The sequence below is a fragment of the Terrapene carolina genome, unplaced genomic scaffold (assembly GCF_002925995.2).
Source record: "Terrapene carolina triunguis isolate 2854851 unplaced genomic scaffold, T_m_triunguis-2.0 Scaffold42, whole genome shotgun sequence".
Classification (NCBI taxonomy): domain Eukaryota; kingdom Metazoa; phylum Chordata; order Testudines; family Emydidae; genus Terrapene; species Terrapene triunguis.
Genome location: NW_020664393.1, coordinates 12,303,162 through 12,322,425, shown reverse-complemented (window position 1 = coordinate 12,322,425; position 19,264 = coordinate 12,303,162). Strand labels below are relative to the sequence as shown.

The 19,264-nt window shown below is 41.6% G+C and overlaps 1 protein-coding gene across 1 annotated transcript in view; it reads right to left on the bottom strand.

Moving 5' to 3' along the window:
- SIM1 (SIM bHLH transcription factor 1) overlaps nucleotides 1–19,264 on the bottom strand; it is a 67,094-nt gene that overhangs the window by 7,188 nt on the left and 40,642 nt on the right. Inside the window, exons 10-11 of the mRNA XM_024198429.2 lie at nucleotides 16,117–16,282; nucleotides 5,665–6,070 (exon numbers count right to left, since the gene is read on the bottom strand). Coding sequence (XP_024054197.1) covers nucleotides 5,665–6,070; nucleotides 16,117–16,282 — 572 coding nt within the window. The remainder of the gene's footprint in view (nucleotides 1–5,664; nucleotides 6,071–16,116; nucleotides 16,283–19,264) is intronic.

The following is a 19,264-nucleotide window of genomic DNA, read 5'->3' as shown; positions in this document are numbered from 1 at the left end:
TTGAGCTCTTAATGCAATATTTCTTCTGCAAAGGATATAAAACATCAATTGGGCACAAAACTGCCATTCAGTCTTTCTGAGTTCTAGTCCTGGGTCTAACACCACTAGCCTTGATTTAACCAATGTACATTTACCACCCTCACCTGTAATATGCAGGTAATGCTACTTCTTCAGAGGGGTGTTCTGAGGAGAAAGTCTGCTTGATCAGATTTTGAACATAAAGGCCTGATTTTCAATGATAGTCTGTAATTAGGAGGTGTAATTAGCACCTACAGTGAATTACAAGTACAGCTGGCAGCACTTGGCTAAGTACCATTTTGCATCCAGAAAATCAGAAAGTGGATTGAGACTCATCTGAAAATCAGGCCCACAAAAGGCTATATAAATTTGTATTATTTATTATTATTATTATTAGACTGTGTCCTTTTAACCCCTTCTGTGCTTTAAGATGTAGGTAAAGTACATTATAAATCCAGACACTGGGTTTTTGTGTGGCCTTACATAGCACATTATACATGCTGCCTGGCAATCACAAAGAGAAATAACAAAACAGTTGCCTTTGTGTTCACAGATATAGCAAATTAGCGCTGTACTTAGTTTTGTAATGCAAGAATATTGTTGTCTCAAACATTTAGAATAGGAAAATGTAACCGTGCTTACCTGAAGTTTCCCTTTCTTCAAGTAATAAAGCCCACAGATCTGCTACAGGGAGTGTTCAAGTTGGCATGCAGTGGAGGGGGCGGAACCAGACCCATCCATCACTGGCAGGAGGGGAGTAACCCTACCCCTGAAGAACCTAACAATTGAAAGAATTTCCACAGCCAAGAAGGATAATACCCAACTACAGAGACAATATAATAATGTAACTGGTAAAACACCTGCTAATATACATGTCCATTGCAGAGCACAAGAAGGACTTCTGCAAATTACTGAATGCTATGTTTTGCCTCAGCGTATATAAACGATATTGTCTAATTGGGAGGGCAGGATTTGTGGACCTTATTACTCAAAGAAAGAAAATTTTCAGGTAAGCACAGATAAATTTTTCTATTCGTCTTTGTATTAAGGTCCACATATCTATGAGAGTGGGATGTTATCACCAGTGTGCCTCTAGTGTGGGTGATAAAGTTAATAACTGTGGCCAAATACTATATACACTCCATTCTCTGTGTATATCTGGGATATTATACTGTGGAGCACTCTGCTGAAGGCAACATCAGCTAGCTGTAGGCCCATCACCATAGTATCCAAGCGCCTCACAAACATTAATTTAGCCTTAATATACTGAAACAGGGAATTATTATTTATCTGTACTGCAGTAGCACCCAGAGTCCCCAGTCAGGATTAGGACTCCATTCTGCTAGTCACTGTACAAAGAATAAATAGAAGATAGTCCTTTCTCAACGTTCTTAAAATTAATATCCCCGTTTTCTAGATTGGGAACTGAAATTTAGCAAAATTATTGACCAGATTCTGATCCCTTTGCTCACAGTGAGCAGCCCCTTACCTCTCAAATGGGCCCATTGGCTTCATGTGGATGCTTATGGAGAAAGCCTTCAATGTGAGTGAAGGTATCAGAATTTGTCCCAAAGGGATTATTTGTATAAGTGTTCATCCTCAAGGGTAAGTGGCTCAAAATCTGGCCCTAAGTAACTTGCCCAAGGTCCCACAAGAAGTCTGAGAGTTTTTCTCTGCCCAAGACAACAGTAGCTTTGCCTTTTCTGGTTCTTACTTGTTTAGAAAAGACTTGGTGGATATATTGTCTGTTGTGGGCAATATACGCCCATTGTCCATGGAGAGAGCCAGTTGCCTGAGTCCATAACAAATAATTCTGAGCTCTCATGCTGTACATCTTCTGCCAGGACCATGTTCCCTGGATTGTCTGTGACCCCCAAAGAAGTGCCCTATACTTCCAGGCTGGCACCATTGTCATAACTGTGTCTGATTTATGAAGCACTTTTCCCACTTTCACTGATGGGTGGGATAATATGGAATATGGAAGGGACTGAAGAAAATTCTGGAGAGTTCTCAGTTTGCCTGTGGTCCACTGTAGTGTATCTATGTACAATGCTATCATGTCCAAGAGGAACATGAATGACTGTACTAGAGGCACTGTAGTACAACTCACTTCCTGTATGAGTATTTACAGTTTGTCTTGCTACTCCTCCAAGAATATCACCCTATGCTTATTTGGAATCCAAATCTTACACTGAGCATCTAGTATCAATTTAGCTCTGGATGGGACCCTGAGGAAGGGATAAATATGGTTCCCCCCTTCTTGTTTGAGAGCTATTATTAGGACCACTAGTGTCTTTGCATACTATCCAAAAGGTAAGGACTTGTGTTGGAAGTGATGTTATCCTTTGGCATAGCATGATAACTTTCTGTGGGATGGTAATGGTGGAATATGGACTTATGTCTCCTTTTGACTACAAGCAACAGAAAATTATTGCTGATCATTGCTGGGATGAATTTCAGAGTCTCCATCTTGAATTTCCATTTTTTTTTAAATGTGTTCAAATGTTTAAAATCCAGCACTTCTCTGCTTCTGCCCGATCTCTTTTTGACTCTTTTTGAACAGGATGGAGTATAGGTCTTTGCCCTCCTCGTAAAAGGAGATTGATTCCATAGCCCCTTATCTATAGGGAGAAGGTGTAAATAGCTTCTTCCTGTCCCATTTCTTTCCTGGATAGATTGAGTTAGAGTAGAAAATGAATCTGTATCTAGGTCTCTTATGAAATTCTAATGAGCATTCCTTCTGGAGAGGTCCAGGACATGTTTATCCAATATGAACAGTGACCAGTTCTGCACACTGGAAAGGATATGATATTAAGGAGGCTGGCTATTGTCTGATAAACTACAACCTCCTCCAGTCTGTTCTTTCTCTCTCTGCTGTAGGGGTTGTCCCTCTAGTTGTACAAGGAAAGGCTTTTTTACTGTTGAAATGTGGCTTTTTCTCTCTTCTTTACTGCCTACGAAAGGCTAGTGTTCTTTTGTCTTCTCCAAATACTCCAATCCCCTCTTCCCCCCCCCCGTCCCCCGTAGTTTGTCAGTTCTCCAAAATGCTTTCTGACAGAGTATTTTGAAACACATGAGAGATGTTCTCTTGCACTTGTGCGTTCTACAAGGAAAACCAGAAGCAGAACATTGTATTGTAACCTATTGTTCTTGCTGAGAAATGTAGTGCATCAAGGGATGCATCTAAAACCAATTCTGTCACCAAGAAGATTTTTCAGACAAAGGTCCCTAGACCACAAGCTTCCTTGGTCTTGAGGAGAATGAGATGCTAAAACATATCTGTCCATGAAAAGGTAGAGCAGGCAAAATATTTGGAGGCAGCTGAAGCCCTCAAGGTTGGCCAAACTGGCCTCATAATTTCTTCTAAGGCATGAATCAATTGTCCAGTCCATGGAACCCTTGGAAGAAAATCTCCCTTTGTGGGAATTGCTATGTCCTTTACAAGAAAGAAAAGAGCTGAGTTCATTTGGGGGAGAAACAACACATTTTATGTAGACTTTTTAGAACCTTTTGTCTTGTTTGTGACATCCTCCAGGGCTTCATGAAGAGGGATGTATGGTTCCAGTTTAGATCCAGAGGAGAAATATTGTGTGGTCTTTTCTGAGGAGATGTAAGAGGTTGATTCCAGTAGTTTGGAAGTACCTTTCCTTGCCTCCTTCAGTGCTCTGGTCTTCTGGTGCTGATCTTTGTGGGGAGTAGATGTGGAGTTGCCACTTGCTATTTCTCCAGTATGGCCTGCCCTGTCACAAGAGGCCTAGGTGACTCCTGCCTGGAATGAACCATTACTGAGGGGCCTGCCCACAAAAAGAGGGGAGAAGTGTAGAAGGCACATTAATTTTGCTTTCCCCTTCTTGGCTTTGACCACCATTATTAGCCTGTGCATGGGTGACAATGCACCACTCAAGTACACCTCAGAAAGAGAGAAGAGAAAAATCACATTCTTACCCAAAGAAGCAGCTCTGGAAGCAAAGTTCAAATGTTTTAAGTCCAGTCAGTTCAAAGGGAGGTTGTTTGGGGAAAGACTGATGCTCTGCAGTAGTGTGGTTTGGAACTGCCTGTCTGCAACTGTGGAGGCAGAATGAAACTGGTAGGTTCTTCAGAACATGGGACATTCCCTTCCTGATAGTGACTGACAGGTCTGGTTCTGCCCCCAAAGCTACATGCAGGCTGAAGATCCACTGTAATAGATCTGTGGAGCTTCATACAATGAGGAATTATCTGAAGCATCTGGAATAAAAGTTAAACTAAGAAGCAAATCAAAACCAAGCTCTATGTTCGGCTTTCTTTGATTTTCTGTGGTAAAAAAGTGATAAATATATTTTTAACATATCTGTAAGAACTACACTATGTCCATAAATAATATTTTACATTACTCCATTAGCGTGATCACCAAAAATTATAACATGAGAAATATATATATCAAAGTGTATGTCTATAACTGTGAAATCAACTCACACGTCTCAGTTTTCATATTGGGAAGAAAAAGCTAGATGAACTCATGAATATCAGTATTAGGGAGCAGAATACAAGGAAGTGCAATAGCTTATCACAAAGAGAAAGCCGCAGAACAGTACTAACCAAAGCAAATTAGAGGCCTCTATTCTTCCTTCTCTTTCTTTCAGACTGTATTTCCTTGAATCTGCTCTTTCATTTTCTCTCTCGGCATATTTTTTTTCTTACTGGAATGAAACAGTACCTATTCTTTCTAAACTTATAATGCCACATGCTAAAAGTTAATGGAGCTATGCCAATTTACAATAGCTGAGGATTTGGCTCAGTGCTCTCATGGGTTCTTTAGGTAATACCTAGTGCTGCAATCCAGTTCTTTTTTCAATATGCACAACTACTGCTACATTGGACTGCCACAAATGTCTATAATGATCTCTATGCTTCTCATGGCATTTTTTTTATTATTATTATTATTGCTAATTTGTATATGAAACATCTGCAGCACAAGGTAGGTTGTGATGGATAATGCTCAAAAAGTTTGGAAGTACAATTTGGTTTGGATAAGCACCTGGTATTCTGAGTGTTTATGTGAATTTTATCCAAACCTCTTGACTCTATCAAATCAAGATCAGGGCTTCTTTTGAAGTTTCCAATACTCCTTGCCTGGAATTACTTGGAAAACAGTCTTTCTTGGTTGTTGTTATTTTTTTTCCCCAGCATATTTACTTCTAGTCCAAGAGAGGACCGGTGGAAGGGATCAAAAGTTTAAAAAGTAAAAAAAGCGGGGGGAAATCTCCAATTTTTTTCCAAACTACAGAACATATTAAATTTAGGTTTGGTTCTGGATAAAAGTTTGGGTTAGTTCTTATTCTATCCAAACTTGCACAGCCTTCACTCAAGGTAATAAAATATGTATGCTAAGTGCACCTCTTCACGTTTGCTAAAATTTCACTTATTATGTGTTCCTAACTAAATTTCACAGTTAAAAAAATATGGAACAAATAGAATATTTTATTATTTAGGCTAGTTCATCAAAACTCAGACTTGCACCTTCACAACTCCCAGTTCATACACTTAAACCCTGACTTGAGCACACACATCAGGAGTCACACGTATACAAGTTGGGCATGTTTAAGTCAGTCCTTTGAAAATCTGCCTCTGTACTGCTATAGCACCATTTCAGCAATTATCTCTTACCATGGAGCCTGTGAACTGAAGTGATGTGGGGCATGCTGTTTTCATATGCTTCTCTGCTTTCAGGGGAAGTTTTTGTCAGGGGCAATGCTGAACGAGAACCCCACCAAGTATCCCTTCCAGGCTGCGGTGTGCCCAGGAAATATCTACCAGCCTCACACCTGCCTCCTTCACAGGCCTGAGTATGGAAATGTCTATCATCAGTCAACCTGGAATGGTCAAGTGCAAAACCATAGCAGAGAGAGCTGCGGTCTGAGTACTGTCTATAGGCACAGGAGACATCATGGTGTTGAGAGCTTGGCCTTTCAGCAGGTTCCAGTAATTGTGGAGAGGCAGTATCAGTTAGTGGACTTCCACCCCATTGGCTCTCATGGTCAGATTCAGATCTTTCTGTGTGAAATCCAGAATACTGTAACACAAAAGGAAAGGCAGAGGCATAACTAAACCTGAACAAGACAACATAAGCAACTAGACTGGGGGAAAGGTTGCTCTTCTTCTGATGGGGACTCATCTCACAGTCTTTCCCTGTACAGCATTCTGTGATGAGCTTATACCCAACAAGGCAGACATCAGAAAAGTCTGAAAAATCCCACTCCCCCATTTAAAAAGCCCTCTTATGACATGTAAAGTCTAGCTCACCAAATTCAACACTGATGTTCAATAATTCAGCTCCCTTCTTCCATTCAAAAGCGGTTTTAAAATGGATTGAAATAACCTCTCACCCTGAACACGCGCTCATCTCCAAACCAAAATTGAACCTGTTTTGAAATTCCTATGTCATGATCCCTGTCCCTTCCACATATCTCACTTTCTTACCTGTGGTGGCAGGTCTTCTCAGAGTTTCCTTTCTCACCTACTGCTGATGGAAAGGAAGGTTCCGGTGCACTCAGGGATTTCAAAATACTGTGGAGAAAAGCTCCAGAGTGCTCCTCAATTTTAAAGCAGTGGATCAGCAGGACCTCAAAGGGTTACACTGCCCTCCTGCATGAGAGCAAGGAAACAAACTACTGGAGACCATTTACCAGAGCAGGGGAAGAGGGTTATCTGGTCATCCCCACTTGAGAACAATACTGGATGGTGGGGGAGGAGAACAAAAAGGGCAGACAGAATCAGGACCTATCAAGGGGGAGGAAGAGATATGGGGCCAGTTGGAGCAAGGAGGGTTGTGCTTGGAGGGAGTTAAAGGTAAAGCTAAATTTTGGATAAGCATATGAATTTCTGGATGCTTTTCTGAATAAATAATGCTTATTACCGCTTATGTATCTTTCTATTAATTTTTGCCATAAAAACTTGTGGATCATTTTCTTACATCAGCTATAGCCAAGATCATGGAATGGGATGGGACCAAAACATGCAACTCTCATCTCTCTAGTACTGCATATCAATGCCCCAAATCAATATGCTTAAAAGAACCTGTAATTCTCAACTCCTCTCACTCCCCCTGTAAATACCCAGTAACCTTTCTTTTGGTACAAATCAAATTTCTTTCCTAAAAACATAAGCTACCTTCTCTTTCATTAAACTGAGTTGCTATGAAACTCCTCATTATCAAACAGAATCAAGGTCAATGCACTTACCAATCAAAACTACTGACCATATGTTTGACTTCAGGAAAGTTAAACCATCTGTGCAACTCCAGCAGTGGAACTATTTGGTCAGGGAGGGGGGCAGGGATGTGTGTGTGTTTTTAATTGCTTATTTCTGCAGCATTTTGAGTTATGAACTCTGTTTGCTGACAAAAAGGCTAACATGAGTCTAACCAAGAAATGCTAGCAGCTTTGCATAGCCCACTCATGTTTTGTTATTTGTTCACAAAAGAAAATTCAATGCAAAAGACCTACATACAGACTTATGGGCAGAAGATATGCAGGGTGGAGCAAATGACTAACAGTCCAGTACAACCCTATTTATCTCACAGTCTTAGGGGACACCAGACCCTTTCAGATATATAGGGTTTTAGAGTGAGGGAACAAGAGGCAATAAATTAGTCCCTTTAAAACCAGTCTGGAAAACCAGCCAACATTCTGAGCCGGGGATATAGGATTCTCGGCCTTTGTTGGCTAAGATCAGCCCTTAGTTGGGATATAATATCATGATATTATACTTTACCCTACCTTAGCTCACATAAATGGACTTCAGTTAGCTGTGAATTTTTGTTAATTGATGTAGCATTGTGTGCCAAGCCAGTAAATAAACTCTTCTCTGCTCTTCCTAGCACGAACATCCTCAAACTTTTCTGTGACAAGGACATAGTGTTTGTTTTGAAATTTTTTCATAAAAAAATAAATTGACAAAAATAGGCTTTTCAATTAAAACAAAAGTTTTCACACAAAAATTTATTTTGGTCATGTTTTTTTCATTTTTTTCCACACAAAAATGGAAACCAAAAAAATTGAAAATGCTTTGGTAAAAGTTTTCACTAAAAATAAAAAATGCTTTTCGGTTCAGTTTTTGGATTGTGGTTTTCAAAAACTGATTTTTTTTTTTTTTTACCAAAAATAGAATGGTTTCAGTGTTTTAATTTTAAAAAAAGATACTTTTTTGAAAAAAACATGATTTCACATGAAAAATAATTGGCATTAAACTGGTTGGGAATTTTTTGTCAAAATGAATTTCCAATGGAAAACTGAAATTTTCCATAGGAAGGGGGAGTAGGGGCATCAGGTTCCCAAACCACTACTCCCATGAGGCAATGCTCCACAATGGGAAAATGCAGTTTAATGTTGTACTGACTAGAAATGAAGTGTTTTGACATTCCCAAATTCAGACTGTTTCATTTCAATCAAAAATGTCAAAATGTTACATTTCAATATTTCCAAATAGCAATTTTTCAGAATTTCTGTTCCACAAAAGTTTTTGAAATTTCAACTTTTCATTCTAATTTGGGATGACAATAAAATGTTGAAACGTTAGAATTTCTCACAGGGTGAACATTCCAAATTTTGCTCAGCTTTGATGGGCATTTTTTTTCTCCTGGCTCTATTATGCAGCTACATTGCTACCAACATGGAAAGAGTTTTTGTCCCTAATGATATATTTAGGTTGCAATGAAAATTTGTTTGACTTCTGTGGGGATCTTCTTCACATAGGTAAAAATAAGAGTGAATTCAACAGGTCTCACACACATATCTCACAGAGCAGGGAACCATCCCAAAGGGCACATATCCAATGTATCAGAAATGCACCAGGTAATGGCCATATAGCCAAGTAACCAAAAATAGCAAGATTTTGTACTTGATGTAAAAGGTGGTCATCTGAGACCTGACCTGGAGCTGCTAGGCCCTGGGCCAAATTAAATTAACATAATGAGTTATTTGTGGTTGTGATCTAGAAAGCCTGCCTGTATATGACAGCATATCCTCAGTCCACAGCCCAGGCAGACATAACCTAAAACATTTTCTTTTAAAGCTTCTCCAATTGGCATTGTCAAGCTGACTCTACTGCTGCCTTCCCACCCTTATGTCTTCTGGGAACATGATGTTCACAGGTGGGATCACTTATGTGGGTAAGTGTGACTTTCCTCAGTGGTAGTTTTAGTGGGGTTGTAAAGCAGCAGCTCTGAGCTCTGTTGAAATAAAAATGAAAATGGCTCCTCTCAAATTAGAATTAGGCTCAATTAGCCCAGGTGATGAAAGGGCACAGAAAACTGAATTTGGTTTCAATAGCAATCTGGCCAATCACAAGCAGAGAAACCATTGTTTTCTGTAAAGAAACTGCTCCTGCATAATTGAAAGTTTTCAACTTTGCTCATTTTTCTCCATGTCTGCTCTCAGGCAGTACTTTTTAGACATGTGGCTTGTCTAATCAAATTAGGAGATAAAGGTTGGGACAAGATGAAGGACTTCTTTGGCCTGAGGCAACGCCTGAAATCAATCACACCTTCCACAGCTAAAAATATTGTTGGCAGAAAAGGAACAACAATGAATTCAAATGATCTATTTCAAGACCACTTCCAGTCCTTCAACTGCTTCCTGCTGGGCTGCCAGCTCCTGACAGACTGACCTGGCACTTCCAGACACTAGAGCTGTCTTCCAAAGTGCTAGTTCAGTGTGCCAGCCTGATGAGAAGTGATCAGAGGATTAGCATCCACCCAGTGAGGGATCATTTGGACTCACTGATGCTCCTTTTATCCCAGGAGAATTTTCGGGAGGGTTTTATTTTTGGGGGTAGAAAGAGGAAGAAATCAATCCTCCCATGGCTATCTAAAGCTTAGTTTAAGAGAGGCCATAAAAATGTATTAGGCTACAATATTTTTTGCCACTTTCTCCCACCAGACACACACCTGACCTCTCATTCCATAATACTGAATACAAGTGTCCCATTGGCCTCAGCCCTCATCCTTCCATAGATAGCAACAACAGCCAGCTTTACTCACAATGCCAGATGTTCATGCAATGGATGTTACAGTTATCTAATTTCCTGGCAGCCTGCTCAGGTTTTTATCATTATAAACTGTTAAATATATAGTGAAATCCTCTCAGAGTGGAGTCCTCTTTTCCATGAAAAACTTTCACTAGATGAGGCGTTAGCAGCTTTTCCTCTTGATTTGTGTCTTAGCCATGAGAAAAAACATCACAGATGCGGGCTGCATTGTACTAAGAACATATGCATGCTTTTAAATCACTTTTATCTTACTTTTTACTAATGTAACCCTGAAATGTAAAATATGTTCTTTTTGCATTCACTATTATAGGCAGAACAGATGGTGAAAGGCTTAGATTAAAGTAATACAGCATGTCCATTAAAATAACCCCCACTGCTGGTGAGTCTTCACCAGATCAGGAGTTATGTTTACTATAAAAAAGGGTTTTGCTTTGCTGTTTGGAATACATTGGTAGTTGCCAAAGCTTTAGGCTACAGCAAGAAACAGTAAACAAATAAGAGGCTGTCTAGCATGGGCCCCAATCCTAATGTCCTTACATAGCCCTTTAAAACAGTGGGTGATTTGGCTGAGTGAGAATGAGTATGGGCTGCAGAACAAATCCCGACAATTCCTTTTAGAGTGAATGTAGAGCAAAATTGGCATCGACATCAATTGCATAGCAACTTAGCAATAATTAATGTGCACTTATAGGGCAGTGTTATTGCTACAGTAAAAAAGTATATGGTCTAATAATTACTAAAAACCCAACAGCTATTGAATATAGTCTTCGCCAAAGAGAACTAAGGAAGAGGTTTAGATGAAGCAATAAAGGCTGATCAAAATCTGACCATAAAAGGTTTCCATCAGAGACTGAGAACTTTCAACTTTTCCTTTAAATGATCATTACTAATGGAAGATTAAACTCCAAAGCAATTGTTCAGACGATCACAATTAAAATGTTTTGCCAATCTTGTTGCTATTTCCTGTGTACAGAATAAATGAGGCCCAGAGCTAGATTTTGGGAGAACCCAAATAGAATTATAGTAATGGGGCAAAGGAGGAGGAAAGGGACATCCTTTCACCAACCCAGTCATTCCTTTCTCTAATAACCCTATCATAGACTCATAGACTTTAAGGTCAGAAGGGACCATTATGATCATCTAGTCTGACCTCCTGCATGATGCAGGCCACAAAAGCTGACCCACCCACTCCTGGAATAATTCTCTCCCTTGACTCAGCTGTTGAAGTCCCCAAATCATGATTTAAAGACTTCAAGTCGCAGAGAATCGTCCAGCAAGCGACCCCTGCCCCATGCTGCGGAGGAAGGCGAAAAACCTCCAGGGCCTCTGCCAATCTACCCTGGAGGAAAATTCCTTCCCGACCCCAAATATGGCGATCAGCAAAACCCCGATCATGCGGGCAAGATTCTCCAGCCGGACCCACACTGACCATTGATACTAATTACCAGCGATGGCATGTTATTGACTTATGGACTAAAATCACATTATCCCATCAAACCATCCCCTCCATAAACTTATCAGTCTCTCATCCCTTCCTCCTTCTATCCCCTTTCCTGTATTTAATCTCTCCACCTCTATAATCAGGCTCCACAAGCAGATCAATGCATTCAGAGAGCAGCAAACCCCACAATCACATAATGAATATTGGTCTGCCCTAGAATTTGGCAGTCCCTTCTCCCACCCTGAGGCAGGCTTTGCAGGTCCCTGTGCTGCTATAATCAATTTGAATTAAACAAATTCTGACAAGCACTTGCAATTCGACAAAGTCACTTTTAGTAAAAGAGATTCTAGTAGAAGGATTCTGCTCTGCAAATACCCTGGTCCACCTTATTCAGCAGTAATATGAGGTTTAAGAAAAATGTAAACACTGTGTTAAGTGAGCTGAGCTCCACTCCTCCTACCCAAGTAATGACCATGCAACTGAGATTTATTAAAATCTGTTTTTCTTACAGTCCACATCTCATGTAGCTGCCCTAGTGGTACACAGCTGGCAAAGGAGTAGATTCTCAGGCATCGCTCAGTAAAGCATATTTTTTCCCTGTTTTTCTTCTAAGAGTAAGGAAGCAAGGCAAAAAAAAAAGTGCACACAGTTAAAAACCCCAGGTACCATCAAAATACCCACTGACAGCTGGGCAACCCCAAGGGATCTCCATGTCCAATGGCACTAATTTTAGTAAGAATACCCCCCCCCAAAAAAACAGGCTCTGCGTGTGAGCCAAAATCGCTACCATCATTTTACAGCCATGCTTTTGAGTCACTCTCCAATTCTCCACAACCGAGTGACAGATTATGTGGGCTGGAAACTGATGGGCACAGGCAATACCACCTGCTGCAAGCTCTTTACAACAGCTTTAGTTGGTCTTTCAACAGTTTATTCAGTGACTGGAAGGGATGAGGTACAGACAAGCTGCCAGCATTGCTTCTGGTGGGGTGCTACAATGTACAATATGACCGTTTTTCAAGAAACTGGCAACCAGCACTGTTGCCGCTTTACGTATGACAAAATCTATTACTTTACTACCAGTTTAACTGGTGATAAGGATGTAAATTGAAATGGAGACTAACCATACAGGCAACAACTGCTACTAAATTAAAGCCCAAATACATGAGGGTTGCTAAAGGTGCTAGCAAAAGAAAATTTTTGGTGGCAAGGAGGAAGAATCTGTATGGATACTAATCTCAGGTCAGAGAGAGAGAGAGAGAGAGAGTGGGGGGGTGGGTGGCGGGGAGCAGCTTTGGATGAAACTAACAGTAGTGAACATGGCCTATCAAGAGAATGCAAAACAATGGATGAGTTCAGATGCCCAAAAGATAAACAGTTGAACACCTCATTGGGAATATTTTGTAGATTAAAATTTTGAGAAATTTTAAACACATTTTATTACAACTGTTCATTGTGGAGCATTTAGGAGGAAAGGCTATTCTGGACCAAGCCCTGAGTAACACACAAGAGTGTAATGTGATCAAAATATGAAGTAACAGTAACTATAATGATCATTTTAAAAACTGGCTTCACAAAGTTAGGAGGTGCCCTGAGGTGCCCAAATAAGTATCCCCATTATTATAAAAATGTAAAAAGTATAAAAATATTGCTCAGGCATGCAGGAGTGAAATCAGGAAGGCCAAATCACACTTGGAGTTGCAGCTAGCAAGAGATGTTAAGAGTAACAAGAAGGGTTTCTTCAGGTATGTTAGCAACAAGAAGAAAGTCAAGGAAAGTGTGGGACCCTTACTGAGTGAGGGAGGCAACCTAGTGACTGAGGATGTGGAAAAAGCTAATGTACTCAATGATTTTTTTGCCTCTGTCTTCACAAACAAGGTCAGCTCCCAGACTGCTGCACTGGGCAGCACAATATGGGGAGAAGGTGACCAGCCCTCTGTGGAGAAAGAAATGGTTCGGGACTATTTAGAAAAACTGGACGTGCACAAGTCCATGGGGCCGGATGCGCTGCATCCGAGGGTGCTAAAGGAGTTGGCGGATGAGATTGCAGAGCCATTAGCCATTATTTTTGAAAACTCATGGCGATCGGGGGAGGTCCCGGATGACTGGAAAAAGGCTAATGTAGTGCCCATCTTTAAAAAAGGGAAGAAGGAGGATCCGGGGAACTACAGGCCAGTCAGCCTCACCTCAGTCCCTGGAAAAATCATGGAGCAGGTCCTCAAGGAATCAATTATGAAACACTTAGAGGAGAGGAAAGTGATCAGGAACAGTCAGCATGGATTCACCAAGGGGAAGTTGTGCCTGATTAACCTAATTGCCTTCTATGATGAGATAACTGGTTCTGTGGATGAGGGGAAAGCAGTGGATGTGTTATTCCTTGACTTTAGCAAAGCTTTTGATACGATCTCCCACAGTATTCTTGCTGCCAAGTTAAAGAAGTATGGGCTGGATGAGTGGACTGTAAGGTGGATAGAAAGCTGGCTAGATCGTCGGGCTCAACGGGTAGTGATCAATGGCTCCATGTCTAGTTGGCAACCGGTTTCAAGCGGAGTGCCCCAAGGGTCGGTCCTGGGGCCAGTTTTGTTTAATATTTTTATTAATGATCTGGAGGATGGAGTGGACTGCACTCTCAGCAAGTTTGCCGATGACACTAAACTAGGAGGTGTGGTAGATACACTAGAGGGTAGGGATCGGATACAGAGGGACCTAGACAAATTAGAGGATTGGGCCAAAAGAAACCTGATGAGGTTCAACAACGACAAGTGCAGAGTCCTGCACTTAGGACGGAAGAATCCCATGCACAGCTACAGACTAGGGACCGAATGGCTAGGTAGCAGTTCTGCAGAAAAGGACCTAGGGGTCACAGTGGATGAGAAGCTGGATATGAGTCAACAGTGTGCTCTTGTTGCCAAGAAGGCTAACAGCATTTTGAGCTGTATAAGTAGGGGCATTGCCAGCAGATCGAGGGACGTGATCGTTCCCCTTTATTCGACATTGGTGAGGCCTCATCTGGAGTACTGTGTCCAGTTTTGGGCCCCACACTACAAGAAGGATGTGGAAAAATTGGAAAGAGTCCAGCGGAGGGCAACAAAAATGATTAGGGGTCTGGAGCGCATGACTTATGAGGAGAGGCTGAGGGAACTGGGATTGTTTAGTCTCCAGAAGAGAAGAATGAGGGGGGATTTGATAGCAGCCTACAACTACCTGAAAGGGGGTTCCAAAGAGGATGGAACTCGGCTGTTCTCAATGGTGGCAGATGACAGAACAAGGAGCAATGGTCTCAAGTTGCAGTGGGGGAGGTCTAGGTTGGATTAGGAAACACTATTTCACTAGGAGGGTGGTGAAGCACTGGAACGCGTTACCTAGGGAGGTGGTGGAGTCTCCTTCCTTGGAGGTTTTTAAGGCCCGGCTTGACAAAGCCCTGGCTGGGATGATTTAGTTGGGAATTGGTCCTACTTTGAGCAGGGGGTTGGACTAGATGACCTCCTGAGGTCCCTTCCAACCCTGATATTCTATGGTTCTATGATTCTATGATTAAAAGTGCTTGATACCCAGCAGCTCTCACTGCAGTAAGTTAAAACTACTGGGTCCTCAGCACTTCTGAAAAACAGGCCACTTATTTAAGCACCACAGTATGAACTCAGACTCCTCAGTTTAAGAACCCAATTTTGCAAATATTGGTCTTGCAGGGAGATCATATCAAGAGGTAACACTATGGGCCAAGTATTCAACTGGAATTTTTGCAGGCATCCACAACTATCTGACTATCACCGCTTACTCATGCAACTATCTCCACTTGGGGCACGTGAGTAAAGCCCACAGGACTGGGCTCAATGTTTGGTAGCCACAACCGTTTGTATGCTCAACAAACCATACTTTCCTGATCAAATATGGGGTTCTGTGCAGCCAAAGAGTTGTATGAACAGATTTTTGCAAGCACGTCTTTGGAGATCCATTGGAAATTTGACCCCATACAATAGTCAGGGGATATTTTTAAAATATAAGCCTGAATATGAAAAAAAGGGAATTAAAGTCTATTGAAACCTAACACCATCTGCCTGTGTTTCCTTTTCCCATTCACAACTTTGTGCCTGGAGGAACCTTCTTCCTCCAGTTCACCAAGCCATATCATCCAAAACCCTTTAGAAACTCACTTCTTTTAGCAAACATTTCACCACATTTCACAAGCACTCCACTCATGTGCTTCCTACTGCCTTTCCTTCTCCTGATAATTGTAGGGCTAGAAAAACAGTTTAAGAAAAAATAGGACCATACCATAACTGGATCATTCAAATGGGCACAACTCAAAGTCCCCAGATACCAAACAACAAAAATAATATAACAAAAGCTTTTTCAACTCTCTACTTGTCCCTCCCCCATGAAATCCCCACCATATATTATTGATGATGATTTATTGATACTGCACCATGCTGTACATGGTATTTTACAATTAACAACACATCCCTGCCCTCAAGATCTTATAGTCTAAGGACCCAATTCTGCCACCCTTTACTCATGTTGAGGGGTACTTTCCTCAGCCCATTCTAATTTCTTGCTTGAAAGTCAGCCAAAATCAAGTTATGCAGTAAAGAAAGCTTTGTAATATAAACATGTTGTTCAAAGACAGCTACCTGTGGATACGGTGATGTCCTTGATTTTGACTTCGTGCTTGCGAGCCGTGATTTGCTGCCCTTTCTATTGTCCGTTATGGTTGGAGTTGAATTTGCGTATGAGAATGATGGCTTGGTTGCTGTCACTTGATCCAGGGAGAGTTGTAGTCCTTTATATTCAGTATCCCTATTAAAGGCAGAAGTAGAAGACATAAACTCACTTTATATCTTAATCAGACATGTTTTCCTCTTTGGTGGGGGATGGATACAATTAGTATCTGAAGGAGGGATATCCAGGACAACTGTATAGCTTTAAGTATCAGAGGGGTAGCCGTGTTAGTCTGGATCTGTAAAAAGCAATAAAGAATCCTGTGGCACCTTATAGACTAACAAATGTACTGGAGCATAAGCTTTCGTGGGTGAATACCCACTTCGTCAGATGCATGCATGTATTCACCCACGAAAGCTTATGCTCCAATACATTTGTTAGTCTATAAGGTGCCACGGGACTCATTGTTGCTTTGTATAGCTTTAGTTTTTCTCTACAATATGTATAATTAGAAAAGCCTAAAAATGCAACTAATGTCTCATTCTATTATACAGAGAAATAGTGGACTCAGAGGTAGAGCTGGTCAGAGAAACTTTGACAGAACCATATTCCATTGGAATATATGGTTCCTTTGAAACCAAAATGCTTCATAAAATTGGTTGGTTGGTTCCAGAATTTCATTTTGGAAGGAAAATAGGATAAAAGTTCTGCCAGTGTTGAAACAGACTGTAATGACATTTTTGAAACAAAATATTTCAGTCAATCCAAAATGAATTTTTTTCTGGAATTTTCCCTCACAGAGCATTTCCAAAATTTCAGGTTTCACTCTGATTCAGAGCCAAAAAAATCTTTACAAAACGGAACTCCCATCTTTTGCACAGCATTACTCGAAAGATGAACAGACAAGTAACAAACACTGTGCTATGCAGTTATCATTTGTATCAGAGAAAAAAGTGACAGAGGGGGCCAAATTCTTCAAAGTTGAATGATCACACATACACAAAGCTGTTCCTTTGCTCAAAGTGAATGTTAAATACACTTGTTTAATGTTTCATGATAAATTCATTCAGAACACTATGTTACTGGGGTGAGGGGGAAATCCTGCATATTTCACTGTCTAGCTAGAAGCTGGCAGTAGCTACAGTGGCACACATTTAAAAAATGATTTTCCTATGACTATTTCATGACCCTAAAAAATGTCTACACAAAAGTGTTCCTGTTTTTTTTATTTTGAAAATATGGTTACCTTATACACCGCATTCTCCCCATCTTGGCACTCCACTTTCTTCAGTAATACAAATCAGTGATGATGGGGACTTTTGAAAATATTTACAAGGCAGTGAGTTTGTAACTATGCAGTTAAAGGGATGTGGATGGGTTGTTGTTTTTTTAAACTGACACATATACAACTACCAGCGACAGAACAGTAAATCAAGGGATTTGTTAATATTATTTTGGCAATCTCTGAATTCAGATTGCTGTGATTTGTGAGATCATATCATTCATTATTCCCAAGTATTCAGGCAATTGATGAATATTTGTGAATATGTTTGCAAATCTTGAAACTTTCATAAATTATCCATTCAAAAATTTACTATTCATTTAAAGATTTTCAGTAATCCAATCAGGGAGAATTAAAAAAAAAATACCGTGAAACTTAAATGACCAATCACTGAGTAGCCAAAAATACTAGTTCACAAAATCAGGTTACTCATTCAAACTTTTTAGTGAATAGTTTATACAAATACATTCTAAGAAAATCAGCAATAGTTCATAACGATTTGCTAACCAAAACAGGGGATAAATTCTTAGGATAGAATTATGCCCTTAATCTATGTGACTCTGTGAGGGGAATAGGAAGTGAGCAGCCCCCGTCTCTCTGCATGATGGCCAGGGCCGGCTCTAGGTTTTTTGCCCCCCCAAGCAAAAAAAATTTTTGCTGCCCCCGTCCCAGCCGTGGGCTCCTCGCCGCACCCCCCTGCTGCCCCAGCCCTGGGCTCTCCCACCCACGCACACACCCCCTGCCGCCCCAGCCCTGGGCCCCCCCCCCCCCCCCCGCCACCTGCACCCTCCTTCCGCCACAGCCCTGGGTCACTAGTAACTCGCTCCCACGGCAGGTCATTCAGCAGGAATTTTAGATGTGCACAGAACACAGACAGGATTGGTTCCCATATGGTTACAGAACTGCAGTAAAGTGGAACAATTTTCAGCTTGTGTGATTGGAGGATATCTGGATGCATATTATAAGACTGTCCTACATAAATGAGGAAAAGTTGAGGTGCCTTTATTATTCTTTTGTTCCACTCTTTCTTTCTATGGGGAATTTGCCCATGCAATATCACTGTCTTCCTTTTAAACAAACAAACAAACAAACAAACAAAAAAGGCAATGGCTGTTGAAAATAGCAATTCCAGTCCTAACCACTGGGAAGCATTTCTTGTTCAATTTTATCCTATTTTTTCTACAGCAAGTTACAGTGGATCAGTATATTTGATTTGGGAGAAAGGAAGTAACAGCTGCCCAAACTGAGTTTGAGCACTCCTGAATTTTGAGGTGTTCAAATCTGGAAGGCAGGTGCTGGGGGGGGCTGTGGCTCCACGGGGGAGCATGGCAACATATATGCAGCAGTGTGTCTGGTGCTGCGGGGAGCCAGACACGCTGGTCTGAGTGGCACAGTAAGGGGGCTGGGGGGTTGGCTGGGGCGGAGGTTCGGGGGGGGCAGTCAGGGGCAGGGAGAAGGGGGGGTTAGATGGGTCAGAGGTTTGGGGGGGCAGTCAGGGGACAGACAGTGATTGGATAGGCATGGGAGTCCCGGGGGTTTGTCAGGGGACAGGTAGGGGGTGGGGTCCTAGGGCAGAAGTTGGGGGGGTCTCAGGAGGGGGCAGTTGGGGACAAGGAGAAGGGAGGCTTAGATAGGCGGTGGGGTCCCAAGGGGCAGTTAGGGGCAGGGGTCCCGGGAGGGGGCAATCAGGGGACAAGGAGCAGCGGCGCTTAGATAGGGGGTGGGGTCCGGGGGGGCAGTTAGGGGCAGGGGTGATCAGGAGGGGTTGGATGGGTTGGGGTTTCTGTGGGGGACAGTCGGAGGGAGTGGATGGTGGCAGGGTGGGGCTACCCGCTCTC